This window comes from Pelobates fuscus, chromosome 2 (genome assembly GCF_036172605.1).
Source record: "Pelobates fuscus isolate aPelFus1 chromosome 2, aPelFus1.pri, whole genome shotgun sequence".
Classification (NCBI taxonomy): Eukaryota; Metazoa; Chordata; class Amphibia; order Anura; family Pelobatidae; genus Pelobates; species Pelobates fuscus.
In genome coordinates this window covers 238,294,391-238,310,474 of record NC_086318.1, presented here as the reverse complement: position 1 = coordinate 238,310,474, position 16,084 = coordinate 238,294,391, and the positions used below count along the sequence as shown (strand labels likewise).

General features: G+C 43.3%; 1 protein-coding gene across 1 annotated transcript in view; it reads right to left on the bottom strand.

Annotated features, from left to right (window-relative positions):
* The window catches only part of ECT2L (epithelial cell transforming 2 like), a 112,606-nt gene that overhangs the window by 93,592 nt on the left and 2,930 nt on the right, over positions 1 to 16,084 (bottom strand). Inside the window, exon 3 of the mRNA XM_063441207.1 lies at positions 6,429 to 6,541. Within this exon, the coding sequence (XP_063297277.1) occupies positions 6,429 to 6,541 (113 nt within the window). The remainder of the gene's footprint in view (positions 1 to 6,428; positions 6,542 to 16,084) is intronic.

The following is a 16,084-nucleotide window of genomic DNA, read 5'->3' as shown; positions in this document are numbered from 1 at the left end:
AAATTTCTGGGCCACACTAGCCGCACGCTGGCACAAGCTGGCTGAAACCCAGCCAAAGCCAACCTTACCGCGCATATTTGAGCAGCCCGTGACTCATGAGCAACGACATGGCACAGCAAAGCCACTAAAGACAAAGCAGACGCCGTGTAAACAAACCCGAAAGCGGAGAACCCGCCCGGCAAAATCCAGCAACCACCCTAAACCTCGGTCCCAACCGGAAAAACCACCAGGACGCAACCCACCACCTCGGAAGACCAACATCGCCCACAACTGCATGCCGACCTACACGGGTCCTCGAAGTCAATCCACAGCCCCAAACGGGATTAATGAGACTGGCGATATGGGAAATGTCGGGGAACGCAGCGGGTGGAACACTGAGGCACGGGACTGGAACGCTTCTACTAGCCGGGACAGTGCCCATCCTATGACAGGAGTGGGCTAAACATCAGGGGGTCATTTTTTTTTTTGTTAGTCACTGTTACACAGTTCTTTCTTTGCATTACTCCAGTATGAACCACAACACGCTACAACATACGTCCATACACGGCTAACACACGCCGCCTAATCTTCCGAGCACAACACAGGTGTAACGACATACAGCACCCAGTGAACACACCTAGCCTCCACAGTCTGTCAAGCAGGCTCTTTATAATGTCTCATTGTTTAAAAGTATGTTATACACCAATGTTCATGTAATGCCCGAGAACACACTGAAACACGTAACCATACCTACCATAGACACCTGGCTGCGGCCCGTACATGGCAAAGGGTAAGGGCACCGGGCGGAGGTCCTGTCAAACCTACCCCAGAAATGTAATCTCAATCCTCTGTATGACTTCACTCTCAGTGATATTTTGTTTTAGTTCATCTTGTTCTAGCTTAATTGTTTTATATTCTCTTGTAAGCTCTCGCATGCTAATACTCATGGGCATAATGCCCTTAATCTAATTCAGTTTATTCAACCAGTGCTTTTACCTCACGTCTATCCTGTTAATCCTGTTTACCTTCTAAAATCAAGCACTAGCACTGTGTCTTCCAAGCTTGAATAATGAATATGAAATGTGCAGACTAAGCTCTACTGTGTTGTTCTCTCACAAGATGTTGATAACAATTTCTGTCGCTTAACAGTACTAAATGCTGACATGTACCATCCATGCACAACAAAAATAAAGAATTTAAAAAAAAAATTGGTTAAACAGACAGGTCAGATTTTTTTGAAATATACCCAGTTTGTCTGTCAAAATCTCACAGTAGCACTCATGATCGTATCGTAATAATGTGATATATTATAATTATCATTTATATAACGCCATCATATTCCACAGCACTTTACGATTATAGAATGGGGATATCAACAATATGATATAACAAGTCATTCACATACAGAATATTTACAGAGACAAGAGATGAAGGCCCTGCTCAGATGACAACTGAGCTTAACCGCAATTTAAAGTCTATAATATTTTTTAGCGCTACCAGCATAAAAAAAGGTGTGCCATTTTTAGATTGTGATTATTTTGAAAATAATCACATAATCCCAGCCGAAATGTTGCTGCCTAAACTAAGCTGGGAATCGCTAGGCAACAGGGCAAAAGCCATAAAAGATCTTACCTTTCTGCAGGGATGAAACTATCATTCCTGGGGTTTGAACACTGGTGATGCCAGGAGTGCTGTTGACCACATCCCTGGGGGAGAGAGTGGTCTGAACCTCTGGAGAGTGCAAACCACATTAAATACACTTTTGGACCGGTGCTTATTTAACCCCTTCAGGACCGGCCTGTTTTTGCGATGTTTGTACGTTAAGGACCAGAGCAGTTTTAACACTTTTGTGGTGTTTGTGTTTAGCTGTAATTTTCCGCTCTCTCATTTACGGTTCCCATACAAGTTATATATTGTTTTTTTTCACGACAAGAAGGGCTTTCTTTACATACCAGTATTTATATTATGTCATATATTGTATTTAAAAAAAATAATGAAATATGGTGAAAAATAAAAAAAAAAACATGTTTTTGGACTTTTACTTGAAAAATCTTTTACTTATCTACAAAAGCTAATGAAAAAAACTGCTAAATAGATTCAAAATTTTGTCCCGAGTTTAAAAACACCCAGTGTTTACATGCTTTATTGCTTTTTTTTGCAAGTTATAGGCCTATAAATACAAGTAGGAAATTGCTGTTTCAATATATATATATTTTAAATGTATCAATAGTGACCTTGTAACACCGTTATCTGTCATAAATCCCCGAAACACACCTAACATGTACATATTTTTTTAAAGTAGACAACCCAGGGTATTCAAAATTGGGTATGTCCAGTTTTTTTTAGTAGCCACTTAGTCACAAACACTGGCCAAAGTTAGCATTTATATTTGTTTGTGTGTTAAAAATGCAAGAAACGCTAACTTTGGCCGGTGTTTGTGACTAAGTGGCTACTAAAAAAGGCTGAACATACCCCATTTGCAATACCTTGGGTTGTCTTCTTTTGTAAATGGTATGCCATCATGGGGCTAATTCTCATTCCTTGGCTACCATACGCTGTCAAAGGCAACCTAACCAATCTGACAAATTTCAATAAAAAAAATCAAGCCTTATATTTGACCCTGTAACTTTCACAAACACTATAAAACCTCTACATGTGGGGTACTGTTATACTCAGGAGACTTCGCTGAACACAAATATTAGTGTATCAGAACAGTAAAATATATCACAGCAATAATATCCTCAGTGAAAGAGCTGTTTGTGTGTGAAAAATGCAAAAAACTTCACTTTCACTGACAATATCATCGCTGTGATATGTTTTACTGTTTTGAAACACTAATATTTGTGTTCAGCGAAGTCTCCCGAGTAAAACAGTACCCCCATGTACAGGATTTAGGGTGTCATAGAAAGTTACAGGGTTAAGCACAGTGCTAGCAAATTAAATTATCTGGACTTTTGGCCTGGGTTGGCAGGCAGGTCCCTCAAATTGCAATCATTAAAATTACTTAATTAGGTAAAAATATTACATAAATATGCACGTAGAATTTTAATATATATACATATTTATATATTTGACGTCTACGTGTATATTTATGAAATTATTAATGTAATTTTGTATGTGGACATATGTATATTTCGTATTATTTTTATTTATTTATTTATACATAGATATATATATCATTACATTCTAAGTGTATTTTGATATAAATATATATATATCAATATCAAAATACTGTTAGAATAAAATTGAATATATATATATAATTTTTTTTTAATTATTAAAAATTATTTGTATTTTTTGTTATTTATTTTTATTAACATATTATTTGTATTTTATAATAATATATATATACCATATATATAGTTATTATATATATTGTATATATTCGTGTGTAATTTAAATATAAGTGTATTTTTATATTAATATACGTATATATAAATATAAAAATACACTTAGTGTGACATTATATATATGATACATATACATATATTATATATAGATATAATACATGTATATATATCATATATATATACACATATTATAATTTTTTTTACACTGATTTTTTTGTTTTACACTTTATTTAATGATTTTTTACTTGCAGGGAGACTGCCTGTCAGCACAGACAGTCCCCCTGCAGGCAGATACACAGACCCCTATTGCGGTCATGTGATCGAGTGATCACATGGCCGTGGGGTCCTGATCTGCCGAGGGGGGACTGCCCGGGCAGACAGGCAGTCCCCCTGGACCGGGAGGAGAGCTGATCGCCGCCGTGGGACCGACGGCGATCAGGTAAGTAGCCCAAAACCGTTATGACGGTTCAGGACCGTCAGCGGTCCAAACGCACGTTTTACCGCTGACGGTCCTGAACCGTCAGCGGTCCTGAAGGGGTTAATTAGTCAGAGTGTTGTTGTTGACTATGCTGCCAAATTAGCAATATACTAAATAATAATTTTTCAAGGGCCCCCTTAACAGGTGGAACTCCGGGGCAAGGTCACAACAGCAACCGTTGTGACACTGGTAGTTTCACATTGGCCCAAACCTATATCAGCTGCATCGTGGATGCCATCAGCCTCCTGCAGTTCCATTTACAGTTTTGTGAGTGTAGATACCAACCATGGTCCTGAATCAACACCCATATCTCATGTTGTGAATAAGCCTGTCAGGGGTAATGGTAATATGCAAAGCCATACAAATATTTCAATGTGCACACGCAGTACAGCTTCCTCCTGTGGTATGACTTGTAAAGCTCGATCAACAAGCCAATTTATTATCCTTCTTTATTACTATTATTAGTGACATTTATCCAGCTACAACTTATTCGGCACACTTTACAATATTCTGAAGGGGGAATTGAACAATAAATCAGACAATTACATAATGTTAAAATATAAAACCAAGCAGCACATTCACCTTATAAAACAGTGCATAAATGTAGGGAATAATTACCCAATTAGAATATTGTAGAAAACATAAGGATTCCTCAAAACTCCTCAAAATGCAAAAACATAAACAAGCAGTATCTACAAAATATAAAACAGATAGGGACCACAAATAGGGTAGTATGTAAACTACACTTAGTGATTGAAATTCAAGGTCAAAGTCAGAAGTGTAAGAGAGGCTCATCACAAATTGATTATGGTATCAGTAGTCGAGACTCTTCCATTGGCTCAGAAGCACATGTAACAATAAAAATAATTATAAACTAAATAATGATAAAAGGCCCATCAACAGAAAAGCTAGCACTTCACCATTGTTCCAGCTACCTCAGAGATTCTGCTCAGGAGTCTTTTATCATTATTGTTTTTGTAAGTGTGTACAATAAAGCAGTCTGTTTGTAATAAGTGGGGGGATGTGATTAACAGCCAAACTGTATGCCAATGAAGTGTTATTGTGTTCTAATACAGGGATTCAAGCCCCCATTCTATTCTTAGGCAATAATGGAGTCCTCTGTGAAGCACATGGCCTTTCACCAGGCAAAATCAGTTGGGTTGTTGATAAACTCCTCCTCCATTCCCTTCGAATGCAATCCCCCTTCCCCCAGGAGGCACTCTGGTTCTGTTACATCCTAAGGGATTGACTAAGGGAGGTGTGTCCAGCAGAAGGAGGGGCTAACCTGTTTAAAGCCCTGTGGATAGCACATTTTCTCTCTCTTTGAATTACCTCTCTTCACCTTTTCTCTCTCTCTCCCCTCTCCCCACTATACACACCCTCTCTCTCTTACTCTCAGCTGCTGATCAATGGAGTGGTAACTGTATCACGTGTCTATGTCTGTTATACTATGTTAGTTTAGCCTACTTTCCATCCAGTCAATGATTAGTTTTAGTAGCAACATATACTAGCCTATTTCAAATGTATATGTATTGTTTATTTGTTTAATTAGCCTATTTTAATAAATATTATTGAATTGCCGAAAGCAAGGAGTGTGGACTCTGACTTTACACTCGGTTTTTAAGTTATTATTTTTAGTTATTAATGTTATTATTAATTCCAAGTTTATTCCAACTTGCGAGTTAAACGTTTATTACACTGTTCAATATTCTACAGTGTTGCGCTCTATATTTTTCCCTTCCTTGTTACATGTACTTCTGGGCCAATAGAAGTGTATCGACTACTGATACCATCATCAATTTGTGATTAACCTACATTTTCTCTTACACTTGTGAGTTTAATCTTGCATTTTAATCACTAAGTGTATTTTACATACTACCCTATTTGTGGTCCCTATCTTTTTTATATTTTGTTAATTACACAATGTTACAGGAACAATAGGTTGATGAGGACCCTGTTTAAACAAGTTTACAAGCTAGACAAGGTGGGGTATAAAAACACAACAAGAAGGGGTTCAAGTAGCAATGTTGGCAAGTAGCATAACTGGAAGGTGACAGTGGAGTGTGGCCCGTTAAGAGAGAGCATAATAGAAGTTTCTCTTGGAGGCCATAAGCTTTTCTAAAGAGTTGGGTTTTGAGGTACTTCTTAAATGCTTGAGACTAAGGAAGAGTCTGATGGGGTAGCCAGGATGTTCCATAGGAGAGGAGCTGCCAGTTAGAAGTTCTGCAAGCGCTAATTAACAGTAACCATGAGAGCAGTGGACTGGAGAAGGTCACTGGCAGAGCAGAGAGATTGAGAAGTGGCATATCTACAAATTAGTGAATTAACAGAGGCTGGAGTTGCTTAGAGCTTGATAGGCAAAGGTTAGTATTTTTAATTGAAACCTACAGGTTACAGGAAGCCAATGATTGACAGAGGGTGAGGTGTGAGAGTAGCAACAGGAGAGAAAAATCACCCTGTCACTGAGGGGTTGTGCTTATAGCTGCAGTAACGGGTTCTCCTTGCACCTTACCGTCTAAAGCTCATTAATCAATGGATCCATAGATTTTGCAGCAGGGCACAAAGGAATACTATTATGACTTTATTTGCAAAATCCTTCACTGTACAGTTTTCTTACTTACTTCAGTTGTGATTTTGAGCTCCTCATTAACATTGAATGTAAGAACTGTTTTCGTTGCATGTCTGTCCACAGGTCAAACCAATGTCCTATAAGTTGAACCCTTTCATGAAAGAGCTGAAATAAAATTGCATAAATGTATCAGTGTTGTAGATAAACCAAAAATTACACCCAATGTCCCAGTGATCTGAAAGCTGCGCTAGTGAGTTTCTGTGTGTATCTGCTAGTGAGTGAGCTTCTGTGTGTGTGTGTGTGTGCATCTGCTAGTGAGAGAGCTTCTGTGTGTGTGCCTGCTAGTGAGTGAGCTTGTGTGTGTGCCTGCTAGTGAGTATGTGTGTGTGTGTGTGCCTGCTAGTGAGTGAGCTTGTGTGTGCGAGTGCCTGATAGTGAGTTAACTTGTGTGTGTGCTTGCTAGTGAGTTAGCTTGTGTGTGTGTGTGTGTGCTAGTGAGCGAGCTTCTGTGTGTGTGTGCAAGTGGGGGAGCTTCTGTGTGTGCATCTGCTAGTGAGTGAGCTTCTGTGTGTGTGTGTGTGTGTATCTGCTAGTGAGTGAGCTTCTGTCTGTGTGTGTGCGTGTGTATCTGCTAGTGAGGGAGTTTGTGTGTGTGTACCTGTTAGTGAGTGAGCTTGTGTGTGTGTGTGTGTGTGTGTGCCTGCTAGTGAGTGAGTTTGTGTGTGTGTGTGTGCCTGCTAGTGAGTGAGCTTCTGTGTATGTGCATCTGCTAGTGAGTGGGCTTCTGTGTGTGTGTGTGTGTGTGTTTGTGTGTGTGTGTGTGTGTGTGCTAGTGAGGGAACTTGTGTGTGGTGTGTGTGTGTGTGTGCTAGTGAGGGAGCTTCTGTGTGCTAGCGAGGGAGCCTCTGTGTGCCTGCTAGTAAGTGAACTCTGTCTGCTAGTGAGTGAGCTTGTATGTGTGTCAGTGAGCTTGACTGTAGGGATCATGTGTGTGTCTGAGCTTGTCTGTGGTGAGCATGTTTGTGTTAGTGAGCTTGTCTGTAGTGACCTTGTGTGTGTCAGTGAGCTTGTCTGCAGTGAATCTGTGTGTTAGTGAGTTCTTCTGTAGGGAGCATGTGTGTGTCAATGGGCTTGTCTGTAGGAAAAGTGTGTGTGCATCAGTGAGCTTGTCTGTAGTGAGCATGTGTGTGTGACAGTGAGCTTGTCTGTAGTAAGCCTGTGTGTGTATAAGAGGTTGTCTGTACTAAATTTGTGCATGTGTACCGGTAAGCTTGTCTGTGTGTCATTGAGATTGTCTGTCAGTGAGCCTATTTGTGTTTTTATTTCAATGAGCTTATGTATATCAATGAGCTTGTGTCAGTAAGATTGTCTGTGTCTGCATGTGAGTATTCTTTACTGTATAATTTAATTACCCTGAAAGGACTAATATTTTATTTTAGTAAAAGAAAAATACCAATAATTTATATATATATATAAAAACACACACTCTACATAGCACAATGACTTATGGGGCGGGCATAGATTTTTTTTTTTCAAGGGCTGCTTTGTATCCCCAGTCCGGCCCTGAACACGTCACTGTTTGCCCTTCTTCCATCGCTGATTGGATGTCATCCCTCTTTCTAAAACTCAATATCTCTACTGAGCTTATTATTTTTCCTCCACATAATACTGATCCTCCTCTTTCGCTCTCCCTGGAAGTTGATGGTACTCACATTAGCACATACTTTAAAGTTCACTGTCTTGTTATCTTGGATTCTGGCCTCAAATATATATCCAGATATATATCCAGTCTATATATATCCAACATTGCCCGCGTGTGCACCTTTCTTACGTAAGATGCTGCTAAGGAGCATGTTCATGCGCTCTAGTAATTTCTCGTATTGATTACTGCAATTACTGCAAGCCGTACTGCCTTCTTAACTTGTTACAGTCTGTAATTACTCCTGCCACCAGCATGAATTTTCTCTCCTGTAGCCCATGGAGCAGCGCCGCTAAGGGGAATAGGCCTTGACATTTGGGAATTGGCTGAGAGCTTTTTGCATTCTGGCGAGTGTTATGAGGGAGAAATCCCCAGAGCGATGCTCACAGTTGTTCTGTTACTTGGATGAGATTTGGGAGGCGTATCGCACATACAGAAGCTTGGCGATCGCCGGTGAAGGACGGTGCGATGTTGCCGTGGCTAAGCAGCTATGGTAACCAGGAGGATGCTGCGTTGTTACACAATGGGTTTACGGTGGGTTTTGTGATTCTGTTTCAGCATCGGGAGGTGTTTCGTAATCTGTGGAATCTGAAGTCAGTGGGGGAATTTCCGGATGTGGTGCGAGGGAAGCTATTTAACCCCTTAAGGACACATGACGTGTCTGACACGTCATGATTCCCTTTTATTCCAGAAGTTTGGTCCTTAAGGGGTTAAAGAAGTACAGTTGGGAAGGATGGCGGGGATGTTCACGGAGCCCCCGTTGATGGAATTGCAGGTTTCACCGTTGGGGGTTGTGCCGAAAAAGGAACCCGGAACCAGCTTGTTCATCATTTATCGTATCCACGTGGATCTTCGGTCAATGATTATATTGACAAAGCTCTCTGCTTGGTGTCGTATGCATTATTTGACCAAGCGGTCGAGTTGCTTCAGCGTGTGGGCAAGGGGGCGTTGATAGCCAAGGCGGACGTGGAAGCGGCTTTTCGATTATTGCCCATTCACCCTGACTGTCATCATTTACTGGGCTGTTTTTTCGAGGGGCAGTATTTCATTGATCTATGTTTGCCAATGGGTCGTTCCAGCTCGTGTGCGTACTTCGAAAAGTTCAGTAAGTTTCTGGAGTGGGTGGTTAAAGTCAAGGTAGGCACTAGATTGGTGGTCCATTACCTAGATAATTTCCTTTGTGTCGGGCCGGCGGGTTCGGAGGTGTGCCGTATTGGGTTGAGAATGTTGGAATGGGTCACGAATGTCTTCGGAATAGCGCTGGCAGGCAACAAGATGGTTGAGCAGACAACTTGCTTGTCTTTCCTGGGTTCCTTGCTTGTAGATAGATTCGGTCCGGGATGAATGTTGGTTGCCGGAGGACAAGTTGCAGGCACTTCGGCAGGCAGTGGTGGAGGTCCCTGAAGCTAAGAAGGTTACTTTGGGGGCGCTTCAGTCATTGGTGGGCCGGCACAACTTTGCGTGCCGGGTGATCCCTGTGGTGGTGGGTGTTCAACAGGTTCCTCTCTGAACCATCTGGGTAGCGTCACCGCATCATTTCATTCGGGTGTCTGCATCCATGAAAGCCGATCTGGATATGTGGCAGGTCTTTTTACGGAACTTTAATGGGCATGTATATTTCCAGGAGACAGCTGCTTCTTCATTGGATTTAAAATGATTTACGGACGCATCGGGGAGCATCAGGTTTGGGGCTTATTTCGTGGAGCACTGGTGTGCAGAACCATGGCCAAATGAGTGGAAGGCCAGCTCGCTCATTTGCAACTTGGCGTTCGTGGAATTCTTACCTCTAGTGGTTGCACTGGCATTGTGTGGGCAACAACTGAGGGACAAAAAGGTTATCTTTTTTACTGGCAACATGTCGGTGGTTGAGGCTGTTAATGGTTTATCTGCTTCTTCTATCCCTGTTATTTGGCTCCTCCGCTGCTTTGTTCTCTCTTGCATACAATTTAATGTTGTGTTCAGGGCACGTCATGTGCCTGGGTTGTAGAATGTGGTGGCTGACTTGCTCTCTCGTTTTCAGTGGGAGCAGTTTCGGGCAGCTGCTCCGGCCCTCAGAAGGTGGGAATGCCTTGTCTGGCTTGGTGGACTCATAAAGGGGTCTTTGGCACCGTCCACCTGGGCAGCCTACATCAAGGTTTGGCAAGAATGGGATGCTGCAATGGTGTGTGCGAGAGGGCAGGACTTGGCTGCGGCTCCGTTTGACACTTTGTTATGGTTCGTTTGTAGGTTAATTGCTTCAGGGGCATTTCAGTCTGGTATATGCAATATGCAATATGACAGCTTTGGCGTTTTTATTTAAGCTTAATGGGTGGGAGGATATCACCAAACATTTCCTAGTGCGTCAGGCTATTAAGGGGTTTCGGAAAGGCAGGTCATTGCGGGATTCGTGCAGGCCGGTATCCTTTGAAATTCTGCAGGGTTTACTCGGTGTGCTTCCAGAGGTTTGTTTTTGGGAGTACGGGGTTTTGCTGTTTTCAATAGCGTTTAGTTGGGATTTATTCGGGGTGTGTAGGATAATTAAGTTGGTGAGCAGCAACTGCTTGGGCGGGGGTGGGATACAGTGTTCGGACGTGGAACTGTGGCAGAATCGTCTGGTTCTACATCTCCACCGTTCCAAAATTGAAGTTTTTGGGAAAGGTGCCGAGGTTATGCTTTTTTCAGTGCCAAGTATGGCGGCATATCCAGTTGCATGTACATGTACTTTTCGGGCCGTTCGTTCAGGGATAGGAGGTTTGGTCTTTTTGCATGCCGATAGTTTTTCATTGTCTAAATTTCAGTTCCTTAGCGTTTTTTCAGTTTTCTTTGGGGTGTTTGGGAATGGTTCCATTACAGTTTGGTACACACTTGTCCAGGATTGGGGCTGCAACTGAGTCATCTCGGTTGGGTTTGGGGGATGAACTGGTCAGAAGGTCGATGAAATTCAGGTCATATGTGATGCCCAACCATTTGGTATAAGTTTGGTTGAATTGGTTATGTTTGTTCTCTGTTGGTAACGTGTTTTTTTTCCACAGGTTGGATTGCGTGGTGATGGGACACCCGTATGTGTACTGGGCCGCAGTTTGTTGTCAAGGCATACAGCTTGGCTTTCTGCACTTAATGGTGCAGATTGAGTGGTTTGGTTTTAGGGCTTTCAGTTGGCAAAGGATTTGCTTTGAGCTATTCAAGAGGATTAGTAAGGGTTAGGTGCCTAACATTGTTTTGTTTCATGCTGGGGGGTAATGGCGTAGGTGTGGTTTCGCAGAGGGCTTTGCTCACTGGGATGAATTTAGATAGGTTGAGGCAGGTGGTCCCTGATGTGGTTGTCATATGGTCAGAGATGGTACCGTGATTGCAATGACGCCACGCTAGCAGGGCCGGATTAACATAGGGGCTGATGGAGCTGCAGCTCCAGGCCCAGGCCCATGGAATAGGCCCATTTAAAAAATAAAAACACCCTACTCTTAGGTTTTCCTCCTGACAGGTATTTTACTGGCCCAGATGGTATTTGAGGCTGCCTGGCCGTGCCAGTATTGCAGTAATATCGCAATACAAATGCAGATATTTTTCTCAGTAAAAACAGAGATTACTCTGCAATACCAGCGCCGGCCAATAGGGGTCAGTGTGTATGGAGAGAGGCAGAGATAGGAAGTTACAGCATATCCCCCCTGCCTCTCTCTACTCACTGATCCGCGTGGGAGCAGCTACACAGCACAGAGAGTTCAGACAGCAGCTCCCAGCCTGCAGAGACAGCCTAAAGCTTAGGGAAGTGGGGGATGAGGGGAAAGGATGCAGGGAGTCATTGGGACACAGACACTTGGAGACACTGGGAAACATGGGGACACTGAGACACTAGGGGACACTGTGAGACATAGGGACATTGAGAGACACATTGGGACACGGAGACACTAATGACACAGTGCCTCCATGTCTTCTAGTGTCCCCATGTCTCCCAGCCAATGTCCCTAGTTTCTCAGTGTCCCCATGGCTCCCAGTGCCCCCATGGCTCCCAGTGTCCCCATGTCTCCCAATGGCCACATGTCTCCCAGCAAGTGTCCTTAGTGTCTCAGTTTCCCCATGTCTCTGAGTATCTGTAGTGTCCCCATGTCTCCCAGTGTCCCCAAATGTTTCAGTGTCCCCCTGTCTCCCAGTGTTCCCAAGTGTCTGTGTCCCCATGCCTCCCAGCCAGTGTCCCTAGTGTCTCAGTGTCCCCATGTCTCCCAGTGTCCTCTAATCTCCCAGTGTTTGTGTTCCCTAGTGTCTTAGTGTCCCCAAATGTCTGTGTCCCCATGTCGCTGTGTCCCTAGTGTCTGTGTCTCCATGCCTCCCAGTGTCCCCAAGTGTCTCAGTGTCTTCATGTCTCACTGTGTCCCCATGTCTCTCAGTGTCCCTTAGTATCCTAGTGACACAGGACACACTGAGACATGGGGACACTGGGAGCAATGAGGACACAGACACTGGGAGACTAGTGGACTGGGTGACATGGGAACACAGACACTGCGATACATAGGGACACTGATGCCAGGCTGGCCTTCCAATTCTTTGGGCAGACATGCCTTCTTTTTGGTCATTTTAACTCCTTTTGGCAGTTCTAGTCATGTGATTTGTGTCAGTGGCCCACCCTTTTACACTACCCATTGACTACCTGCTTCACTGGACACTTCTGTTGAAAGCATTAATGAGAGAGAGATTAGCATATTTTAAGAGAATCTGCATTTTCTTATAGCTGCATCCTATGAGTTTCCCTCTGGCACCATCTCCACCAGATACATAACGCTTGATAGGTATGACTGTTTCAGTGTTTTTGGTCGATAAGATTCTATAATTAGGCCCCTCATAATTGTCAGCACCAGGCCCACTGGCCTCTTAATCTGGCCCTGCACGCTAGGGACCACCAGGAAGTGGCAAAAAGTAGGGGGAAGGTAAATAAAATAATGGCGACTTATGTTAGGCGCTTGCGTGAGGTGCTTGTCAGGCATCGCTGTTGGAAGCTCAGTTGGCTGGTTATTAAAGGCAGGATGAGGTACATCTATCAGAGGTGGGGATGGATTTTTTGTTGTTAGGGTTTCAGGAAGGTTTACAAAGAGTGTTGTTTTTGGTGGGGGCGCTCAGGTAGCTCAAGGAGTCGAGCTTTGATCTATGGCGGGGGATGGATAGAGAAGTTGGGGTGTAGGTTGTTTGCCCTGATGTAAAATAGTTTGGTGCACTAGGAACAGTTAGGTTTGTAAGGGTGTTGGTAGGTTCAAGCTTGTTGGTAGCTCCGAACCTGATGTGTAGGGTGTATCTCGGTATGCCCTTACATGGAAGAAAGCTGAAAATCATGCCCCCGTGGGCATAGGTCGAAGAGGTGTAGTGGGGGCCTCCATAAACAAAGTGATTTTAAGGGTTACTCAAACCTTTTTTTTTACAATAGCTTTTGTTGTGGTTTTTTTTGTTATAGTGCTTTATTAGGCACAATATACAGTTGTGCTAAAAAGTTTGCATCCCTTTGTAGACTTGGTAACATATGTACCATTTTTAAAGAAAATATGAATGAGCAAGTAGAGCACATTTCTTTTATTTTTTTCAACTGTAGGTTACAACAGAATGACACAATCATAAAACAAAACATGGCAACAAAGAAAAAAAATGAAATGACCCCTGTTCAAAAGTCTGCATATCCTTAGTTCTTAATACTGTGTATTGCCCTCTTTAGAAGTCTGTTGTAATAGTTGTTTATGAGGCCCCTAATTCTTGTAGGTGGTAAAGCTGTCCATGTGTCTTTGCAAAATGCCTACCTATCATGCAAAGTCTTTGGTCATCTTGTTTGAACCACAAGTTTGAGATCTCCCCAGAGTGGCTTGATTATATTAAGGTCAGGAGACAGTGAGGGCCACTCCAGAACCTTCACCTTTTTCTGCTGTAACCACTGGAGGGTCAACTTGACTATCACAGTGCTTAGGGTCATTGTCAGTGCTTAGGGTCATTGTCACGCTGGAAAGTCCAAGAGCGTCCAATGCACAACCTTCATGCAGAAGAAAGCAAATTGTATGCCAGTATTTTCTGATAACATTCATCTTGCCATCTATTTTTACAAGATACCCATGCCTTTAGAGCTCACCCTACCAAAACACCAGTGAGTTACCCCCATGCTTCACAGTGGGGATGTTATTATTTTCAATAAAGGCCTCGTTGACTCTTCCCAAACAAAGTTTTATGGTTGTGACCATAAAGCTCTTTTTTGGTCTCGTCACTCCAAATTACAGTGTGCCAGAAGCTGTGAGGTGTGTCAAGGTGTTTTTGGGCATATTGTAACCAGGCTTTTTTGTGGAATTGGTGCAGCAAAGGCTTTTTTTCTGGCAACTCGACCATGCTGCTAATTTCTGTGTAAGTATCGTCATGTTGTGCTCCTTGAAACAACCAGACTGTCTTTTTCCAAAGCAGGCGGTATTTCTCCTGTGGTTACCTGTGGGTTTTTTTTGTATCCCGAACAATTTTTCTGGCAGTTGTGGATTAAATCTTCATTGGTCTACCTGACCTTGGCTTGGTATCAAGAGAGCCACAACTTTTCCACTTCTTAATAAATGATTGAACAGGTTTTGGATATCTTTTTCTATTCATATCTATCTTTATAAAGTTCCATTACCTTGTTACACAGGTCTTTTGACAGTTTTTTCCTGCTCCCCATGGCTCAGTATCTAGCCTGCTCAGTGCATCCACGTGAGAGCTAACAAACTCATTGACTATAAACATAAACTAATTGCAATTTAAAAAGCCACAGGTGTGGGATTGATCTTTAATTGCCATTTTAACATGTGTGTGTCACCTTGTGTGTCTGTAACAAGGCCAAACATTCAAGTGTATGTAAACTTGATCAGGGTCACTTGGGTGATTTCTGCTATCATTATGAGTTAAAAAGGAGCCAAACAACTATGTGATGATAAATGGCTCCATATGATCACTATCCTTCAATAAAAGACATATTTTTGCATGATCAGTCATATTTTCAAAATCAATGCCAACATTTCACAATTCCCAGGTTATGCAAACTTTTGAGCACAACTGTAATAGCTCTCCCCTTTTTATTAAAAATAAAAATACTGGGGGGCGGGGCCTGACAGCCAAAATGGCCGGTCGCACCTGCTAATAGCTCCGGCAGCAACGGGCACAATCTAAGCCCTAACAGAGAATTACCACGCTAGGTACCACATTTCTGATCTGGAGGGCTGACCTGCACATGAAGCGGCACACGTCGGTACCCAAATCTTGAAGATCCGCCCACAGAAACCGGAGCCCGGCAGTGCGGCCTAGTCCGCAGGGAGACAAGTGGGGGAGCCGCGGGAGAGACGGCCGCTATCTCGGGGTCACACCAAGCATGAGTTCCCGTTCCCCCCCTCTGTACCGGTGGGGGTTATCCCGGTCCCCATCAACCCAGGGCAAACAGCACAACAAGCCCCGGCTAAACCATACAGCCTGGAAGACAAGGCCAGTAGGCCACATACAACATGGCGCTAACCTGGTGGAACTCTACACCGAGCAGTTAAACAGAATCCTCCAAAGGTTTTGGGAGTGTCTAGAGCATGGGTTTTCAACCCAGTCCTCAGGACCCCCTACCAGTCCAGGATTTGGGGATTACCTGGGTGTGTCTAAGGTGTTTAGAAAAAGAAAAAAAAACACCTTAGACTCCAAGGTGTTTTTTTTTTCTTTTTCTAAACACCTTAGACACACCCAGGTAATCCCTAAACCCTGGACTGGTAGGGGGTCCTTGAGGACAAGGTTGAGAACCCCTGGTCTAGAGCAAAGCAGCAGACAGGAGCAACTAGACCCTGTGAAAGTGGTGAGGGAGGAAGCGGAATGGATTTGGGTGAGGCCTCCATCGTGCAAAACCCACCGAGCAGCTGACACCGTCCGCCCCAAACACCCTCCCTGGCCAAGGGCCACCTGGAGAAAGCCTCCACGGCACCGACCACACCGCCGGAACCCCGACCGTCGCGGACCACCCAAGGCGCACGACAGAGGTGGCCAGGGGTTGGAGAGCTCCCGCCATTTACTTG